Source organism: Eptesicus fuscus, chromosome 7, assembly GCF_027574615.1.
Source record: "Eptesicus fuscus isolate TK198812 chromosome 7, DD_ASM_mEF_20220401, whole genome shotgun sequence".
In the NCBI taxonomy this organism is placed as follows: domain Eukaryota; kingdom Metazoa; phylum Chordata; class Mammalia; order Chiroptera; family Vespertilionidae; genus Eptesicus; species Eptesicus fuscus.
In genome coordinates this window covers 62,196,029-62,217,413 of record NC_072479.1, presented here as the reverse complement: position 1 = coordinate 62,217,413, position 21,385 = coordinate 62,196,029, and the positions used below count along the sequence as shown (strand labels likewise).

Sequence of the window (21,385 nt, the reverse complement as noted above, 5' to 3'; positions counted from 1 at the left end):
GAAAAGCGGCCTTCCTTTCCACACAGGCAGCCCAAGGGAATGCAGCTGCTGGACTTACCAAAATGAAATCGATTTCCAAAATAAAAGTACACTTGGGCCCTGGCCAGTTTTGCTCAGTCGTTAGAATGTCAGCCCTCGGACCTAAGGGTCTTGGGTTCGATTCCCAGTCAAGGGCACGTGCCTCAGACCTGGTAGGGGCGCATACAGGAGGCAATCAATCGCTGTTTCTCTCTCTCTCTCCCCCTCCTCCCTCCCTCCCACTCTCTCTCTCGAAATCAATGGAAAAAAGATACTCGGGTGAGGATTTATATATATATTTTTTAAAAAGCCATTAAATAAAAGACTGTATTTAATCAGGCTAATTTTAATAATCAACTCAAGTCAATCAAGTATTTATTCAGAAGGTACCCCATTTGCCTTTCTTATGGAGGGGCTTCTTTTCCATAGAGAATTTCCATTATTTTTAAATTAATGGAATAACCTAGCAAACTGAACAAAACACTAGCAAACTGAACAAAACACTAGCAAACCGCCTGTCGCAGATTTAAGCCCCCTGGCCAGGCCCCATGCCCCAGAATTGGTGGCAGAAGACTGGAGGGCCGGGAAGGAAGAGGTATCGTCATTGTTACACGAAAGGCATTCCGTAGGGTCAAACACTGGGCATCGAAAGGGGAGGAAGAGGAAAGAATCAAACCGAGTAATGGTAGCGTATTAAGACATGGGTCTTTTTAAAAGTAGCATCTAGTGCATGGAGTTGGAATAAAATAGAAAGGGAGAAAAAAAAAAAAAGAGATAAAGGAAAGGAAGGGGAGGGGAGGAAGAATAAGGCCCCTACATGATTGCCGGCTCTTCCCTGCAGAACTTCTGCAGGATGGGGATGATGAAACTGACTCACAGGGCTGTTGAAATGAGTAACTATCAAAAAGCACATTAAAATATATTGTATCTCAAGAGCCTCCCTGATTCTGCCTCTTCCGGTGCACTTTCTGCAGCAAGACCTAATAGGTTTTCCCAAAAATCTTCACTGGCTCCCCTACTGAGACCGTTTCAAGTGTAAATCCCTCACCCTGCAATTCCTGATGCTGCTGAATTTGACTTTGCCTCCATGTCCCAATCTCAGCTCCCACTACTCAAAATGATCTTCCCAAGAGGGGGTGAGGACTGAGACAAGATCATAGCATTCCTTAGAGGCCAAAAAACAAGGCAGCAGTGGGAATCTACCTCCACTGGGGAGAGAGACCCTGCATCCTCTTCTGAGCCAGCACCTTCCTGCCAGTTCGAAGCTTCATCTATGAGCCTTCTGATACTCAGGTTTGAGCTGAATTTCCTGACTCTGACCTACTTATTACTTTTTATGTGGCACATACTGTGCTACTAAACTCATCTCGCATCCAGAGTTGCTGTATCGTGCTCTCAGCCCCTCAGCTCCTTCTTTTTTTTTTTTTTTTAAATATATTTTATTGATTTTTTACAGAGAGGAAGGGAGAGGGATAGAGAGTTAGAAACATCGATGGGAGAGAAACATCGATCAGCCGCCTCCTGCACACCCCCTACTGGGGATGTGCCCGCAACCAAGGTACATGCCCTTGACCGGAACCGAACCCAGGACCCTTCAGTCCGCAGGCTGACGCTCTATCCACTGAGCCAAACCGGTTTCGGCCCCTCAGCTCCTTCTTAAATGTACCTGCCCATGCATTAGCAACTCAGAGGAACCTTTCATAAACCAAATATGTATCTTCTATTTAGGAATTAGGGAGTAGCTTTGGCTGCAGGAAGTCAGGCTCAGTAAGAATGAAATACTCAGTAAGAATGAATAAAGAAATCCTCTTTATTCGCTTTATGATATCTCCACTTTTTCTTCTCTTTAGTCTTTAAATCTCTGCTTTGTATTTCTGAAAACTTTTTTTAAACAAAATAAAACCAACCTTTTTAGTAATGGAAAAGTCCATTCAAAATAAGTAGGTCAAGCAGCTTATCACAAGTTTCTGCTATCTTACCATTTAAAAAAAATGCAATTGTGTGATAAAAACCACGGACTTCTGGCTAAGAAATTGAGTTAAATTTCTCTTTATTCACTTAAAAATGGGCTATGGAAGATGCCTTTGACATGTGGTCTCAGGATGATAAAAGTATTATAAAAAAGAGTTTTCACTGAGTTGGTCTGTACCCATAAAGAAGAATTCAATCAACTATTAGGTAGCCAATTGTTCTGAGAACAAAACCAAACAAAAACTTACAGTGGCGGTCATGGTGACCTTCAACAGACAAAGCCTTCAAAAGGAGCAGGTGTTATACTGAAGTGGTGTGAAGAGAGGCTGAGCAATATAGAGCAGTTATTTAAAACCAAAAATAAATCAACATCAACAACAATCGAACAAGGATGGGCTGTACAATAGGAAGATATTCTTCCTAGTTTAATCTCTACCAATCAGATTCTTACTAGATTATAGTGTTCTATTTGAGGTTTCATAACACAGAAGAGATCAATGGTTGTACTTAGAGGACCTTTCCCAGTTCTTTTCCTGAAATTCTAACATTCTATAAAAATGGAAAAGAGAACAGGAGGAAAGAAGCAAGTAACAAAGAGGCTGGAGAACACGTAAGATTTAAAGAAAACAGCAGGCATTTAAAGAGAAGACTGAGAGGTAAGCAAAGCCTTTCGGGTTGAATAAAGTCTACTGAAAATAGGAGAAATCCAGGTTGTAACAGGAGCTCTGAAAGCAAGGAAAGAATTTTCTGACATAAGAACTGATCATCAGAAGGTGATGGAATCTTCTTCTTTAAGGTATAGAAAAGATATTAGAAGACGAAAAGGGATACCTTTTCAAGGATTCTCCCAAGTGATATAAATTTAGCACACGAAATCTGAAGCATATACAGAGGGACAAAAAAAAAAAAAAAAAAGGCTGATGCAAGGGGTAGTGACAAGAATTGCCCCAAATCCTTTTAAGAACAATTTTAACGAGGGACTCTCAAACTTTGTTAGATGCTGCCTGGGTCACAACAACAATAACCACGCAGAGAGATGAGAATAGTAAATAAATATGAAAATATGTGAATATCTGCTTAGATACAGTTAGGATAATCTACTAATATTCCAACAGCTTGAAAGTAACAACAGTCAGCAATCATCCAGACCCTAAAACATTATTATTCCTTGGTGGAGACAAGAAAGAAGTACCTGCCAAAGAAAGAAGATGCATTTTTATTGATAAAGACTCATCTCACACTAAAAGGCTTGCTATTGCCAGACACTTGCCAAGCACCTTCATGGATTTTCTCATCTATTTTAACAATAATTGTATTGGTCAGTACTGTTATTAGCTCCATTTTATTTTATTTTATTTTATTTTTTAAATATATTTTGTTGATTTTTTTACAGAGAGGAAGGGAGAGAGATAGAGAGCCAGAAACATCGATGAGAGAGAAACATCGATCAGCTGCCTCCTGCCCACTCCCCACTGGGGAAGTGCCCCCAACCAAGGTACATGCCCTTGACCGGAATCGAACCTGGGACCCTTCAGTCCGCAGGCCGACGCTCCATCCACTGAGCCAAACCAGCTAGGCCATTAGCTCCATTTTAGAGAAATTAAGTAACTTGACCAAAGTAACATTACTAATAACAAAACCACTGAGCCAGGATTTGAACCTAAACTGGCTGATGGCAGAGCCTGAGTTCTTAACCTACAAACAGTAATACATTTACTATTCCCCGACACTCCCAGGAAGTAAGGTATTTTTTACTATCCCGGTTCTCACCGGGATGGAACTGAAGCTCAAAGGACAAGATCACACAAGACCTATCGAAAGAGCCAGGATTCAATACAAGTCCAAATTCACACCACTTAACTACTGTGTCTGTCTCTGTTTTTCTCTCTTGTTAAACAAATATTTTATAACTTCCACTCTATATCAGGCACTGTTATCTATCATTTCAAGGTGCAAGAGATATAGAGATGATTCCTCCTCTCAGGAAGCTCACTCCTAAGGGAAGAGTCTAGAGCTTGCTACTCAAAGTGTGGTCCAGGGACCAGCAGTATGGGTATTACCTGGAAGCTTGCTAGAAATTAGAACCTCAGGCCCCCTCCCAGACCTACTGAATCAGAATCTGCATTTTAGCAAGGTTTCCAGATACTTCCTTTGCACATTAACATGTTAGCAGAACTCCCACTACTCCACCACCCCCGCCATCACCACCACCACTCCAGCCACACCACAAGCAAACAAGCAAAGATGTTAGCAGAACTGGTCTAAGCGGACGTTTTGAAAGGTTTTGCTGTTCCAGGTATAGATTTCTATGACTATAACCCAAAAATTATGGCATGAAATAAACCTACTGAACTGGAATAGGGGCAGGTGTTCTAATGCCCAAATGGCTCTATTTTTGCCTAAACTTTAAAACATTATTCTAAGAATAGGGGAGTTTCCAGGCAAAGCTGTAAGCTAGATGCCAGGTGATCAGAGGTCAACATTTGTTTTTAACATTTCTTTCAGATTCCTAAATAAGAGGAACTGTTACATAGAAGTTCCCCGTTTCAGGGGCTGGTTCCCTTAGGTGCCTGTAAGTGAGCCTACCTTCCTCCCATCAATGTGGAAAAGCTAAAGGAGAATGAGAGGTATTGCCCGGTTGGTGTGGCTCAGAAACTGAGCATCACCCATGAACTAGAAGGTCATGGTTCGATTCCCAGTCAGGACACATGCCCGGGTTTCGGGCTCAATCCCCAGTGTGGGCCGTGCAGAAGGCAACAATGATGTTTCTGTCTCCCTCTCCTTCTCCCTCTCCCTCTCCCTCTCCCCTCCTCTCTGAAATCGATAAACCTATATATATATTTTTTAATATATTTTATTGATTTTTAAAAAATAAATAAGAATGAGAGGTATTTAGGTATAGCTTTTGCAGCCATCATGGTGGAGATCCTTTCTGATTTTTATATATCTTTTAGGCTTCTTGGCATAATATGTTGTTTTCAATTTTACTTGTCCTAGAGCCACACTAAAGAAAGGCTCATGAACTGTGTCAGTGAAAAAGGGAAGGTAAGATAAATGAAGAAATAAATGCATCACACCGCATGTGCAGTAAAGGAGCCAAATTCTGCAAAACCAGGGGTCAACGCCAACGGCAACCCTGCTGTGCCAGCTCACTGCCTTGGTCATAGTCTCAGAAGAAGTGAGTTCACTGGGCAAGGTGCCCAGGTGCCCAAGTCAGGGGTGAGAATGGTCATCACCTCAAAAACGGAGTATTGTTAGTACATGAAACTCTTTAAGATCAAGTCCAGACTCTAAACTGAATATTAAACTGACTGCCATTTTAAGGTCTTCAAGGTTTGCATTGCTTTGGGATTGAAGCTGTGTTATGAAAACAAAGTGTCCTACTTGTGAAATGGTTGGGATCCCATGCACCACTAAGTGGAGGTCAGCAGTGACTGCAGAACAGTCCAGGAGTACAGAGCATAAATTAGCACTGGCAGAGTTTAACTGAACTAGCTAATGCCTGAGCATTATCAGCAGAGGCAGGTGGATAGAGTTGAAAGACTAGAACTTCAGATGAACCTGTGTATGCCCTTGAGCAAGTTATTTTATTTCTCTGGGCCTCAATTTCCTTACTTGTACACGGAAATTTAAAAATTTTCCGTATTTGCAAAAGAATGCTTTGCATGATGTTGTTATAAGGATAAATGGCAATATATGTAAACACAGCTGGCAGTCAAGAAATGTTCATTATGCCCTGGCTGGTTTGGCTCAGTGGATAGAGCGTCGGCCTGTGGACCAAAGGGTCCCAGGTTGGATTCCAGCCAAGGGCACATGCCCAGGGTTGCGGGCTCGATCCCCAGTAGGGGGTGTGCAGGAGGCAGCCAATCAATGATTCTCTCTCATCATGGATGTTTCTATCCCTCTCTCCCTCTTCCCTTCCTCTCTGAAATCAATAAAGATATATTTAAAAGAGAAGAAAAAGAAATGTTCATTATTATTACTAATTTGACTCAGAAAAGGTAAAAGAAGTAAACTTGAGTCCAACAATAAGAAATATCACAAAACAGTAAATGATACTTGGGATTATAATCAGGAAATGTCTGGAGAGAGACTTAACCTCTAAGAACATTTAAGGAAGAGAAAAAGAAGAGGCAGGGCTGAAACTTCTGAGTATGTGTGAATGATGGCAGCTGCCTCCTCTGCTGGACTTCCACTTACTTATGTACACACTACATCCGGATATAGAGCAGACTATCGGACACTATTCCCAATACGATGCCTGGTGAGGTGATGTAATGTTGTCATCTCCCTCTACCCTGATTTCCTTCTGACAACCCCCACACCCCAAGAAAAATAGTGTAGCATCGTTGCCGTTCTAATAAGGAGTCCCGTATACTCCCCTCACTTCTCCTAGCCTTTTAAGAGGCATCATGCTTCAAACAAGCCACACCACTAGCTCCCAAGCTGGAGACCTTCCTGCTACGGGATCCACACGAGCTGACTATAACTCAGTAGGTCAGAGAATGCCCACATCACTAAAAACATAAAGATATTGGGCCCTACTCTTGGAAATTAAGAAACTCAGAACCCAAGAGTTGGAAAGACATGCTGAGGCCAAAAGCTTCCAGGCCAGCACTCTTCCCACCTGCCTCTCTACCTCCTCTCACTCGTGGCATCTTTTCTTTTTCTTCTGCTACGTGTACTATTTCTCTACTAGTTTCTCATAGAGCCATCTGGGCTCAACTGTAGTTATTATTATTTAAAATCCATGTTGCAAATGATGCTTGTAATAGTGCATTTGTAGTTTTAACACGGGAACATTGGCAAATGGGACTTTGACCATTTCTTGATTAAAAATGTGGGCGAGGTCAGACGACGATAGGACACATTCAGATGTGGGTTGCAGTGAAAGGCCAATAGTCTGTCTAATCCATAAGCACAGAGCTTCTGAAAAGTTAGGGCTGGTTGGGGTCCAATGTATTATACACTTTTATTAGACTCAATTGAAAGATTGGAAAGGATGAATAAATTGCTTTCCCATTTGCTTCATCTGCTATTGCAGACTATGCCCAACAGATGTCACATAAGAAATTCAAATTACATCTTCAAATGGAGCATAACTTTAGTAATGAATAATTCAAGAGAGTAACTGAAAATCAGAATATTTTAGAGACATTTCTTTTACTGGATAGAAAGTGTTAGGAAAATACTCACCTATTTATTTGACCATTTTCTACTTCAGTGAAGTCATTGGAATCATTGCTGATGTTGTCATCTTCGGGCACTGTCATGTTTTGCAACTCGGTTAATTCGAGTCCACTTTTGAAATGCATCATCTTTATAAAGTACCTGTAGTCAAAAACTTCGTCCAAACTCTACTGTTCTGAGCGTATTTACAAGTGGATAGCAGCAAAAGTATAAGCTTGACACCCCTAAAATATAACACAGTGAAATATAGTTAAACATATGAATATAACCAACTGATTAAGATAGTTTAAGTAAGCCAACAGTTAATGCAACTTTTACATTTTGCTACTCAGTACATTAAAAGTGATCTTTGTACATCAAGTTATAAAGGCTCTATATTTTATGCCTTTCATAAATCTCCCTCCATTTTTAACTATAAAATGAGTTATGTCCCACAATCTTTATGCTCACATTTATAGGAATACCATGTCAGCTGCAGGCAATATTGATACTGTTTTATAAAACAGTGTGTTTAAAATGAAAGCGAGTTGGTTACTTGAATGCGTCAGCTCGTAGGACACACATATAGCTGGGTACAGACCACAGAGCTACAAATGCACCTCTGATTTAGCATTCCCAGTTGAATAAAAATGCAATAAATGGCATCATGAGGGATCAACCACCCAACCCAGAGGTCAAATAGCAAAGGACAAATCTGTGTTTTGAAATTTAGCAGTTTATCCATCAACTGCAAGAGATTAATTCAATCTCTGCAATGAAATCACTCCATGTCAGGGAATTAGAGATTTAAAAATTCATACTCAGGGGATTTAGGTTAATCCTTCTGAAACTACATTTCCTCATCAGAAACAAAAGACTTGCAGACCTCACATTTTCCCCCACGTAGATGACTGGGATTTAAATTTCTGAGGGGTCACCAATAGTATACAAGGAGGGGACCAAGTTTCAGACACATAGCATCACAAATCAAAAAGCAGGCGGTGCCCTGCTTGGGTCTGCTCAGTGGTTAGAGCATAGGCCCACACATCAAAGGGTCGCCAGTTCAGTTCCCGGTCAAGGGCAAGTATCTTGGTTGCTGGCGGGGTGGGTGTGGGAGGCAACCGATCGATGTGTCTCTCACATTAATGTTTCTCTCTCTCCGCGCCCCCCCCCCCCCCTTCCACTCTGAAAATCAATTGAAAAAAATATCCTCAGGTGAGAATTAAAAAAAAAAAAAAATGTAGGTGGCAAGAGTGGCTAATGCAGTTTCAAAAGTAAGGCTTCCATATGTGCAGGAGCCTCACCGGGAGAATCTCAGTGAGGTGACTGGGACCGTGGAATGAAGCAGAATGTCAATGAATTATTTTTTAACCTCAATGGTAACTGGATGATCCTTTTATATTTTTCTGATCCCGAATTCCATAAGATGATTGCAATTCAGTGTCAAAACACCAATGTGCCCATCCAACATCCTGCATATCTCAAGAAGCATTTGGCTAATTGATAGTATGTGCAGAACCCATAGAAAATACCCTAGAATGATATCTATCCAGGATTTTCTTCTTCTCCTCACACAGCCAGGCCACACATTACTCCTTTTTATTCACACAGTCTCCTATCTAGAATGAAACCTCCCCGGTTCCGGGATCCTTTACAACTTCCACAACATACATACTTCCTTTTTTGTTTTTGTTTTTTTTAAAAAAATATATTTTATTGATTTTTTTTTACAGAGAGGAAGGGAGAGGGATAGAGAGTTAGAAACAACGATGAGAGAGAAACATCGATCAGCTGCCTCCTGCACGCGCCCTACTGGGGATGTGCCCGCAACCAAGGTACATGCCCTTGACCGGAATCGAACCTGGGACCCTTTAGTCGGCAGGCCGACGCTCTATCCACTGAGCCAAACCCGTCAGGGCTACATACTTTCTAATACCTCAGGTTCCAGGAGCTTTACCTTCCTGCAGGCAGGGTCTCTCCTGGAAAGCAGGAAGCCGGGGCAGGGAGATATGAGTTCCGTGAACTCCTGGTCTAAGCCCCACTTGGCAGCTCGGGGCTGCCTCTTCTAGCCAGGGTGGTAGTACGAGAGATGGGCCACTTCTAATTGCTTTTAGTGCCTTCACACAGTAGTAAGGTTTACCCCTGTCTTTACTTTGCAAAAGATGAACTGTATTAAGACAACTGAACACCACCTTACCCCTTGGCCCCCCTTGATGAAAGCTGCACAAATGCACTGGCTGTCTCCTATACGGCTCTCTCAGAAGCTACTGAAGTGATGCTACAGGGCTGGTAGGAAGTTGATTCAGTGGATGGTGTTTCCAGTCTGGATTAAGGAGCCCTTGCCTCTCCATAAACTGGTAGGAAGCAGGGCACTAGACAAAAGCTTTCTGAGGAGAGGAAAGATTGACTAACCATAAATCGTGAGTCTACTCTTTGAATTTAAACTGTCATATCAATATACACTGAGTGGCCAGATTATTATGATCTCTGAAAGCATAATAATCTGGCCACTCAGTGTATGTGTGTGTGTGTTTATACAAATAACATATATATATACACACACACACACACATATGAACATATATATCCTATATAATAAAAGGCTAATATGCAAATCAACTGATTGCTATGATGCGCACTGACCACCAGGGGGCAGACCCTCAACACAGGAGCTGCCACCTGGTGGTCAGTGCGCTCCCACAGGGGGAGCGCTGCTCAGCCAGAAGCTCAAGGCTGGCGAGTGCAGTGGCAGTGGCGGGAGCCTCTCCTGCCTCCATGGCAGCGCTAAGGATGTCCGACTGCGGGCTTAGGTCCACTCCCCACCTAAGCCATCAGTTGGACATCCCCCGAGGGTTCCTGGACTGCGAGAGGGCACAGGCCAGGCTGAGGGACCACCCCCCTCCCCCGAGTGCATGAATTGTAGAATGAATTATACAAATAATTGACCACCACCTGTTCCCTGTCCAACCTTTAAAACCAACCTTTCCTTCCCTAGTTCAGTTGGTAAATATTATAAACAGTCACATATATACATAAAACCAGTCATTTAAAAATGGACAAAAAGAGATAAGAATAAAAAGAATACAGAAAGTCCTGGCCACTAAAATTATGTAAATTATGTCAGTATTGGGCAAATACCAGTACTAAGTTAATCATATAGAATACTTTTTCCCCCCTTTGGCTTAAAGAGACTTTTTTTTCCCCTCATAGTCTGGAAGCTAGCAGTCCAAGATCAAGTCCATACCTCCTTCTGAGGCCCCTCTCTTTGGTTTGCAGATAGCTGCCTCCTTACTATGTCCTCACACGGTCTTTCCTCTGTCCATGTATAGCAGTGGTTGGCAAACTGTGGCTCGCGAGCCACATGCGGCTCTTTGGCCCCTTGAGTTTTTAGCAAAGGCCAGCTTAGGAGTACCTTAATTAAGTTAATAGCAATGTACCTACCTATATAGTTTAAGTTTAAAAAATTTGGCTCTCAAAAGAAATTTCAATTGTTGTACTCTTGATATTTGGCTCTGTTGACTAATGAGTTTGCCGACCACTGATACATAGTGTGTACCCTAATCTTTTTTTTTTTTAGAATAAATATTTATTGTTGTGAAATAACCTATCTGAAATCTAATTATTCTTGAAAATGAAGACTGAAAAATTGAAAAAGTTAACAAAGTTAGTGACACCTGTCACTAAGGTTGAGGCCACATGCAGAAAACACAATTCACTCACTGTACATATTTATTGAGTGCCAGGTGAGGAAGGGATGTGAAAGTTTGGGGAAAGTCAGATTCAGGGGTCTGAGGCAGCATCACAGAAATGTCACATTTGCACTGGGTCTTGAAAAAGAAAAAAATACTTTTTCTGACTCTAAAACTAATACAGGTTCACTGTAGGGTCTTTAGAACAGACATTGTAAGAGAATCCCACCATCCAAAAATGGCCACTGTTGGATTTTCATGTCTTTCCTCTTTTCTTCCTTTTCTTTTTTCTTTCTTCTCTTTCTCCCTCTCTCTCTCTATCTCTATTTTATTTATAATTAGGATTTTAGACTTTTTAAACCTATTTTTATGTAGCTTTATATTGTAAGCATTTTGAGGAAGTGCTTTTAAAAAAGATATCAACTGGAGGGGGGGGTGAGGGCATGTGCCAGGGGGGGGGGGGGGGGGCGGTAGGGGAGGCCCGGGGAAGGTCAATGGGGAAAAAAAGGAGACATACGTACTACCATTTGTAATACTTTAAACAATAAAAAAATATATAATAAAAAAACCTATCAGTTCCTTATTAATAAATACAGGTTTGTATAAAAATTGTAAAAAGCAAGTTTGCAAATGAAGAAGGAAACAAGTAAAAGGAAAAAAGTCACCTGTTATCTTAGCAAGCAGAGACGATCACTGTATATATATTGGAGTATGACCTTCCAGGGTTTTTGTATGCACATAGAGATAGCCTATGCCGGATACACAGTAGGCACTCAATAAATACCTGTTAAATGAAAAGAATGAATACAAATGAAAAATACGTATACATTTCTAAAAATGGAAATCATACCATAGAGTTTAAAAAACATATTTTTCACTTAACAAGATATGGTCGCCTACACTGAGTTATGTCAGTAAGCACAGGTCTACACAATTACTTCTAATGATGGTTTATCCGCTTGACTATACCATAAATTGACAGCCAACATGTTACTACTGGACAGTTACACTGCTTGGTGGACAGAAGATTGACAGGCAGAGCTGAGGCCTGGGCTGAGACTTCTCAGTGAAGGAGAAGATAATCAACAGCACGGAGGCAGGAGGTACAGGTGCAGTTCAAGAAACAAAGAATTATAGTGTCATTGAAAGATCAAAGCAATTACCAGACTATAAAATTAATTAAAAAGCTGAGTGGGGTCATCATGTGAAGATCTTGATGTTAACACAACCATAATTACTCTCTCTCGACATTTATATTAGGTAACAAATCACAATTTACTCAGCACCGACATTTCTGATCCTTCACTACATTATGTCAGTATGCTTATTAGTACATGTTATTAATACGACCAATGTAAAATACATAAACTTATTCTCTGCTCTTCATGGTGTTAGGTAGCAAAGGAGAGGATATGCAAACTTGTCTGGCTTTACATGGCTTACAGCCTATTTAAACAAGCAACACCATCCCACATAAAGTGACAATATTCCATTAAACGTTTGCATGATAGAACCAAATTATATGGCAGAACAAAGAGTAAGTCCAGAAGGATTTCAGAGACAGACAGAGATACATATGTACATGCAGGAAGGAACAACGGAAGGAGGGGTGGGTGGAAGGAGGGAGGCAGGAAAGGAAGGAAAGTAAATGGGGCCTTGAGAAATCAGGTGAGGTTTTACAGTGTTAGGACCTGCACAATGTCTAAAAATAGGTAGGATTTAGACTGGGGGATAGGAAAGGCATTTCTTTTCTTTTTTTAAATATATATTTTATTGATTTCAGAAAGGAAGGGAGAGGGGAGAGAGAGAGATAGAAACATCAATGATGACCCCTAACCGGTTTGGCTCAGTGGATAGAGCATAGGCCTGCAGACTGAAAGGTCCCAGGTTTGATTCCGGTCAAGGGCATGTACCTTGGTTGTGGACACATCCCCAGTAGGAGGTGTGCAGGAGGCAGCTGGTCGATGTTTCTCTCTCATTGATGTTTCTAACTCTCTATCCCTCTCCCTTCCACTCTGTAAAAAATCAATAAAATATATATTTTTTTTAAAAAAAAGAAAGAAACATCAATGATGAGAGAGAATCATTGATTGGCTGCTTCCTGCATGCCCTCTACTGGGGACCAAGCCTGCAGCCTAGGTATGTGCCCTTGACTGGAATCAAACCTGGGACCCGTTAGTCCACAGGCCAATGCTCTGTCCACTGAGCCAAACCAGCTAGGGCGGAAAGGCATTTCTTATACAGTACTGGGAACAGCATAGGCAAAGACACAGAGACCAAATGTGCACAGAACAGCCTTGTGAGACCATTCAGATGAGCCCAGCTAGAGTAAGGAGAGCAAGGTACTGTACATTTTCCTTGAAGAATAGGAGGTTTATAGTTTACTAGAGGCCCGGTGCACGATATTTGTGCACGGGGGGGGGGGGGTCCCTCAGCCCAGCCTGCATCCTCTCCAATCTGGGACCCCTCGAGGGATGTCCATCTAAACGGGCAGTCAGATATCCCTCTCACAATCCAGGACTGCTGGCTCCCAACTGCTCGCCTGCCTGCCTTCCTGATTGCCCCTAACCGCTTCTGCCTGCCAGCCTGATCACCCCCTAACCACACCCCTGCCAGCCTGATTGATGCCTAACTGCTCCCCTGCCAGCCTGTTTGCCCCTATCTGCCCTCCCCTGCAGGCCTGGTCACTCCTAACTGCCCTCCCCTGCAGGCCTGGTCCCCCCACCAACTGCTCTTCCCTGCAGGCCTGGGTCCCCCCAACTGCCCTTCCCTGCAGGCCCGGTCACCTCCAACTTCCCTCCTCTGCTGGCCTGGTCACCCCTAACTGCCCTCCCCTGCAGGCTTGATCACCCCCAACTGCCCTCCCTTGCAGGCCTGGTCCCTCCCAACTGCCCTCCCCTACTGGCCTGATTGCCCACAACTGCCCTCCCTTGCAGGCCTGGTTCCTCCCAACTGCCCTCCCCTGCTGGCCATCTTGTGTCCACATGGGGGCAGGACCTTTGACCACATGGGGGCAGCCATCTTGTGTGTTGGAGTGATGGTCAATCTGCATATTACTCTTTTATTAGATAGGATAGAGGCCTGGTGCATGGGTGGGGGCCAGCTGGTTTGCCCTGATGGGTGGGGGCCAGCTGGTTTGTCCCGGATCAGGGTGGGGGTTCCCTTGGAGTGTGGGGTGGCCTGGGCGAGGGGCCTGTGGTGGTTTGCAGGCTGGCCACGCCCCCCAGTGACCCAAGTGAAGGCCCTGGTATCTGGGATTTATTTATCTTCTACAATTGAAATTTTGTAGCCTGGAGCAGAGCCAAGCCTTTGCTCGCTCCGTGGCAGCATCCATTTCTGTTGGGATTTATTTATCTTCTATAATTGAACTTTGTAGCCTTAAGCAGAGGCCAAGGCAGGCCAGGGCTGCAGAAGCTTGGCTTCCTTCATCGCCGGGGGCAACCCTAGCATCCTGCTCTCTCCAGCTCCATGGCTGCCACCATTTTTGTTGGGATTTATTTATCTTCTATAATTGAAACTTTGTAGCCTGGAGTGGAGGCCTGGGCCGGCCAGGGTGTGTGGAAAGCTTGGCTTCCTCCATTGCCGGGGAAACCCAAGCCTCCCTCCTGCTCTCTCCGTGGCCGCAGCCATCTTGGTTGGGTTAATTTGCATACTTGCTCCTGATTGGATGGTGGGCGTGGCTTGTGGATACAACAGAGTGATGATTAATTTGCATATTACTTTTTTATTAGATAGGATAGGAGCTGATTTAAAGATTCTACAGGGAAAACCAAACCAAAGAATGTAGTGTAACTTAAACATTGTTCAAAATTACTTTTGGGGATAAATAAGCTGAAATACAATTTTAATTGCTCATATACTTTGTGGTGGATTGGTCTGCTCAAATATTTGTTCCCACTTTGTTGTAGTCCAGTACTACAGAGGATGGAGAATTGAAAACTGTATTTCCCGCGTCCCTTTGCAGCTTGGGTTTTAGATCTGATTTAGATTCCACCAGAGAGCAAGGTGCTGGGGGCAAGGCATCTATTTGGCTGGTCCAATTCCATCAGGTGAAGCAGACAGCACTGGAGCCAACAATTGTGTCTATGGATTCCTGATAATCAGATTGGCTCAAGTGATGTGTTCCTGGAACATGCAGTTGAGACAATGAGGAACCAGCTTCCTGGTTTCCCAGCTTCCTGATGGAGGCACAAGTAGCAGTTTCCTTAGCAGGTCAGTTGAACGATGGCATTCTGGTCATTATCCCAAGAGGCTTGACCTAGACCTGCTGTATCATTTCTTCTAACAGTTTTATAGGCACTTAATTCCCTGTGTTAAATCCCTTTTGTTTAACACACATAGAAAGATGCCTGTAATACTAAACCCTGACTAATATTCATAATTTTATTTTTCTTCCCTTTTAAATTTTTTATTATGGGAACTTTTAAACATATGTAAATGTGAACAGAATAGAATAATGAACCCCCATGTACCAACTTCAACTATTATCAATTCAAGCCAGTCTGGTTGAAATTTTACCCCCACCATCACATAGAATTTTTTTAAAGCATTTTCCAGATATCCTATCTCTGTAACTATTTCAGCACATATTTCTAAAAGGGAAAAACTATTTTTTTCAAACAATATTGCCATATCACTATCACACCTAAAAAAATGACAAGAATTCTTTAATATCACTAAGAATCCAGTCAGATTCACTTAATTTTTAAATTATTATGAATCAGTTTGTATGTTTTTTATTCTGAAGAACCAATAAAATCACACCGCTCCGAGCTCAACTTCTGAGAAGCAATCCTGACAGTGGTTCTAAGGCCCACGGGGGTCCCGTTCTTCCTGCCATCTCTCCCAGTAACTGACTGAGCCTCCTTACCCACGTGGGGTCTTTGAATCAACAGGCTCTTAGATGGTAATGGTATGGATCTAAGAGCTGCTTTTCTGTATTTTGGAAAACCTCAAACAGGCTAAACAGGTTAACTAAAATGTCAGGTATGCTTGCTTTTGTAGATTGCATTAATTTGATGTGATAATCCTAGATTCTAACTGGCAATTTTATATATCTTCAAGGAATAAAAATGGAAAATGAATTAATACATTAACACTGTAGTCAAGACTCATTAAACAGTATAGTTAAGACCTGGATGTTGCACTACATATCAATTATACTTCAATTAAAATAAAAGCTTAAAGTGGATACTCAAAATCTTTGAAAACCTAAGCTCCTTAGGAGGTAGGGAATAATAAAAATGGCCTTTGGTGGTGAACAGGCTGGGAGCCAGTCAGCACTCTAAGAGGAAAAGGTGTTTTCTCTATCCTCACTCAAACATCACAACGTAACCAGTGCCAGTGATCTCAGGTGTGCTAGGACCCTGTATCGCCATTTCATCTCTGCTGGCTTCCCCGACTTCTGTCAGTCACTCTCAGCTCTGTATCTGGAAAGTAACCATGCCTAGAACCATGAACTACCACCTGCCCCTCCTCTCTTTACAGCCAACAGTCTGAACAACTTGCTCCTGGCCTCATCATTCCCCTGAATCCACGCCCGACTGGCAAACTCTGGCTCTACCATTTAGGAGCTGTGTGACCCTGGGCAAGTAGGTTAAAGCCTCTTCGCCTCAGTTTCCTCTTCTGTAAAATGGAGATAAAGTAATACCCACCTCATACAGTCGTTATAATTATTCCACGATTGGGTCCATGTGCAGCACTTACAGCAGTGCCTGGCCTGGTTCTTGTAAGCTATGGTGACTATAGTGGCTACTCTCATTTTTATTTTATTTATTTTATTGCTTAAAGTATTACAAATACTAGTACATATGTCTCCTTATTTTCCCCCATTACCTTCTCCCGGTCTCCCCTACCCCACCCCCACCCCCGGGATATGCCGTCACCCCCCTCCCTCCACCCAGTGTCTTGTGTCCGTTGGCTATGCTTATATGCATGCATACAAGTCCTTCGGTTGATCTCTTACCTCCCTCCTCCCCAAAACTCCCCAGCTTTCCTGCTGTAATTTGACAGTCTGTTCGATACCTCTCTGGCTCTGTATCTATCTTTTTATTCATCAGGTTATAATGTTCTTTACTATCCATAGATGAGTGAGATCATGTGGTATATTTCTTTCACTGCCTGGCTTATTAAACTTAGCATAATGCTCTCCAGTTCCATGCATGCTGCTGCAAATGGTAAGAATTCCTTCTTTTTTATAGCAGTGTAGTATTCCATTGTGTAGATGTACCATAGTTTTCTAATCCACTCATCTGCTGATGGGCATTTAGGCTGTTTCCAAATCTTAGCTACTGTAAATTGTGTTGCTATGACCATAGGGATGCATATATCCTTTCTGATTGGTGTTTTTGTTTTCTTGGGATATATTCCTAGAAGTGGTATTACTGGGTCAAATGGGAGTTCCATTATTAAATTTTTGAGGAAACACCATACTGTTTTCCACAATGGCTGCACCAGTCTGCATTCCCACCAGCAGTGCACAAGGGTTCCTTTTTCTCTGCATCCTCTCCAGCACTTGTCATTTGTTGATTTGTTGATGATAGCCATTCTGACAGGTGTGAGCTGGTACCTCATTATTGTTTTGATTTGCATCTCTTGGATGATTAGTGACTTTGAGCATGTTTTCATGTGTCTCTTGGCTTTCTGAATGTCCTCTTTCGAAAAGTGTCTATTTAGGTCCTTTGCCCATTTTTTTATTGGATTGTTTATCTTCCTTTTGTTAAGTTGTATGAGTTCCCTGTAAATGATGGAGATTAAATCCTTATTGGAGATAACATTGGCAAATATGTTCTCCCATGCAGTGGGCTTTCTTGTTGTTTTCTTTTGCTGTGCAGAAGCTTTTTATTTTGATATAGTCCCATTTGTTTATTTTCTCCTTAGTCTCTCTTGCCCTAGGATCTGTGTCTGTAAAGATATTGCTACAACATATGTCTGCAATTTTGCTGCCTATGGAGTCTTGTAGGATTTTTATTGTTTCCCATCTTACATTCAAGTCCTTTAGCCATTTTGAGTTTGTTTTTGTGCATGGTGTAAGTTGGTGATCTAGTTTCATTTTTTTACATGTAACTGACCAAATTTCCCAGCACCATTTTGGCTCCATTGTATGCTCTTGCCTCCTCTGTCAAATATTAATTGAGTATAATGGCTTGGGTCAATTTCTGGGTCCTCTATTCTGTTCCATTGGTCTATATGTCTGTTCTTGTGCCAATACCAGGCAGTTTTGAGAACTGTGGCTTGGTAATATAGTTTGATGTCTGGTATTGTGATCCCTCCAACTTTGTTCTTCTTTCTCAGGATAGCTGTGGCTACTCGGGGTCTTTTTTTGTTCCAGATGAATTTTTGGAGAGTTTGTTCTAGATCTTTGAAATATGCCATTGGTATTTTAGTAGGTATTGCATTGAATCTATAGATTGCTTTAGGTAGTATGGACATTTTAATGATGTTGATTCTACCAATCCATGAACATGGTATGTTCTTCCATTTGTTTATGTCTTCCTCTGTCTCTTTTTTAAATGTCCTGTAGTTTTCCAAGTACAGGTCTTTTACATCCTTAGTTAAGTTTATTCCTAGTTATCTTAACTTTTTGGTGCAATGGTAAATGAGATTGTTTAATTTCTCTTTCTGTGAGTTCATTATTGATGTATAAAAAGGCCATAGATTTCTGGGTGTTAATATTGTATCCTGTGACATTGCCAAATTCATTTATTAGGTCTAGCCATTTTTTGATGGAGTCTTTGGGATTTTCTATGTATAGTATCATGTCATATGCAAATAAGGACAGTTTTACTTCTTCTTTTCCAATTTGGATGCCTTTATTTCTTCTTCTTGTCTGATCGCTATGGCTAGTACTTCTAGTACTATGTCGAACAGGAGTGGTGAAAGTGGGCATCCTTGTCTTGTTCCTGTTCTTAGGGGAAATGGGTTTTGTTTTTGCCCATTGAGTATGATGTTGGCTGTGGGTTTGTCATATAGGGCTTTTATTATGTTGAGGTATGATCCCTCTATTCCCACTTTGCTGAGAGTTTTTATCAAGAAAGGGTGTTGGATTGTCAAATGCTTTTTCTGCATCAATTGATATGATTATGTGAGTTTTGTCTCTCAGTTTGTTTATGTGATGTATCACATTTATTGATTTGCGGATATGGTACCATCCTTGCATATCCGGAATAAATCCCACTTGGTCACAAATCTGATTTGCTAGAATTTTGTTGAGGATTTTAGCATCTATGTTCATTAAGGATATTGGCCTGTAGTTCTCTTTTTTTTTTTGTGTTGTCTTTATCTGGTTTTGGTATTATGGTGATGCTGGCTTCATAGAAAGAGCTTGGAAGCATGCCTTCCTCTTGAATTTTTTGGAATAGTCCGAGGAGGATAGGTTTTACTTCTTCTTTGAATGCTTGGTAGAACTCCCCTGTAAAGCCGTCCGGGACCAGGGCTTTTGTTTGCTGGAAGATTTTTTTTAAAATAAATATATTTTATTGATTTTTTACAGAGAGGAAGGGAGAGGGACAGAGAGTCAGAAACATCGATCAGCTGTCTCCTGCACACCTCCTACTGGGGATGTGCCCGCAGCCAAGGTACATGCCCTTGACTGGAATCGAACCTGGGACCTTTCAGTCCACAGGCTGATGCTCTATTCACTGAACCAAACCAGTTAGGGCTGCTGGAAGATTTTTGATTGTTGTTTCAATTTCTTCGGTAGTTATCAGCCTATTCATGTTTTTTTATTCTTCTTGGTTGAGTTTTGGGAGCTTGTATTTTTTTAAGAATATGTCCATTTCATCTAGGTTTTCCATTTTGTTGGAATAGAGTTCTTCATAGTATTTTTTCATAATCGTTTGTATTTCTGTGGGATCGGTTGTTATTTCACCTCTTTCATTTCTGATTTTGTTGATTTGGGTCCTCTCTCTTTGCTTCTTGGTGAGCCTGACTAGAGGTTCATTAATCTTGTTTATCCTTTCAAAGAGCCAGCTCTTGGTTTTGTTGATCTTTTGTATTGTTTCTTTTGGTCTCTATGTCGTTTATCTCCGCTTTGATCTTTATTATTTCCTTCCTTCTGCTTACGCTGGGCTTTTCTTGTTGCTCTTTCTAACTCTTTGAGTTGTAGGGTTAGGTAATTTATTACCATTGTTTCTTGTTTTTTGAGGTAGGCTTGTAGAGCTATGAACTTGCCTCTCAAGACTGCTTTCACTGTGTCCTATAGATTTTGGATTGTTGTGTTTTCATTGTCATTTGTTGCCATGATATTTTTTTATTTCTTCTTTGATCTCTCTGGTAACCCAGTCATTGTTTAATATCATGCTATTTAGCCTCCAGGTGTTTGATTTTTTCAATTGTTTTTATTGTAGTTAATTTCTAGTTTTATGCCATTGTGATCTGAGAAGATGCTTGATACGATTTCTATCTTCTTGAATTTGAAGAGACTTTGCCTGTGACCCAATATATGGTCTATCTTTGAAAATGACCCATGTGCACTTGAGAAGAATGCATATTCTGTGGCTTTGGGGTGAAATGTTCTGAAGATGTCAATTAATTTCATCTGATCTAGTGAGTCAAGAAGAAGAAATAAAGGAATCCAAATTGGAAAAGAAGAAGTAAAACTGTCCTTATTTGCAGATGACATGATACTATACATAGAAAACCCCAAAGACTACATCAAAAAAACTATTAGAACTAATAAATGAATTTGGCAATGTAGCAGGATACAAAATTAACACCCAGAAATCTATGGCCTTTTTATACACCAATAATGAACTAACAGAAAGAGAAATGAAAAAAGCAATCCCATTTACCATTGCACCAAAAAACTTAAGATATCTAGGAATAAACTTAACTAAGGATGTAAAAGACCTGTACTTGGAAAACTACAGGACATTTAAAAAAGAGATAGAGAGAAACCAAGATGGCGGCATGGGTTGAACACCTAACCTGCAGCCGGGCACAACAATTTCAAAAATACAACTAGAGGTCAGAACGGACATCGTCCAGAACCACAGGAAAGTTGGTGGACTGAAATGCCCACAGCTGGGGGGAAGGAGAAGGCCACGGGGACAGTCGGGGAAGCCGTAAAAGCCTGAGGTATGGAGAAACGGGCGGAGACACGAGCACACGCGCCTGCGGGGAGGATGGAACCGGAGAGGAGGGGGCGGCTGATGACCTGGCCGGAGTTCACTGGCAGGAAGGAGATAAAGGCTCCGGAGTGCGCTGAGCACCGGCTCCGATTGCACTGAACCCCATTCCGGGCGAAACCCTGGGAAACTCACTCACTTTCGCAACTCCGCCGCCCCCGCAGGCCGCCCGGCCCGGGACGCTGGGGACGCCGCCGCAGCGGCGGCGCCCGGAGCCCGGCGGCCTCCCAGCACCCGTCCCCGCCGCGCAGCCCCCGCGCGCCTGGTCCCGCGGGCCGCGCGCCCCACACACCGGACGGAGGCCCGGGCGCCCTCTCCGTGCTCCTCCCGGCGGCACTAGACTTCAGTAGAGTTGACTGAATTCAAGGGACTAAAAAGTATAAATTGGGGGGACGCCGCGGCGGCGACGTC

General features: G+C 42.2%; 1 protein-coding gene across 2 annotated transcripts in view; it reads right to left on the bottom strand.

Annotated features, from left to right (window-relative positions):
* The window catches only part of SLC38A1 (solute carrier family 38 member 1), a 77,748-nt gene that overhangs the window by 37,129 nt on the left and 19,234 nt on the right, over nt 1–21,385 (bottom strand). For both annotated transcript variants that reach the window (XM_054719140.1, XM_008140586.3), the window contains 2 exons: nt 11,513–11,631; nt 7,186–7,403 (listed from right to left, as the gene is read on the bottom strand). In XM_054719140.1, coding sequence (XP_054575115.1) covers nt 7,186–7,307 — 122 coding nt within the window. In that variant the 5' untranslated portion in view covers nt 7,308–7,403; nt 11,513–11,631. The remainder of the gene's footprint in view (nt 1–7,185; nt 7,404–11,512; nt 11,632–21,385) is intronic.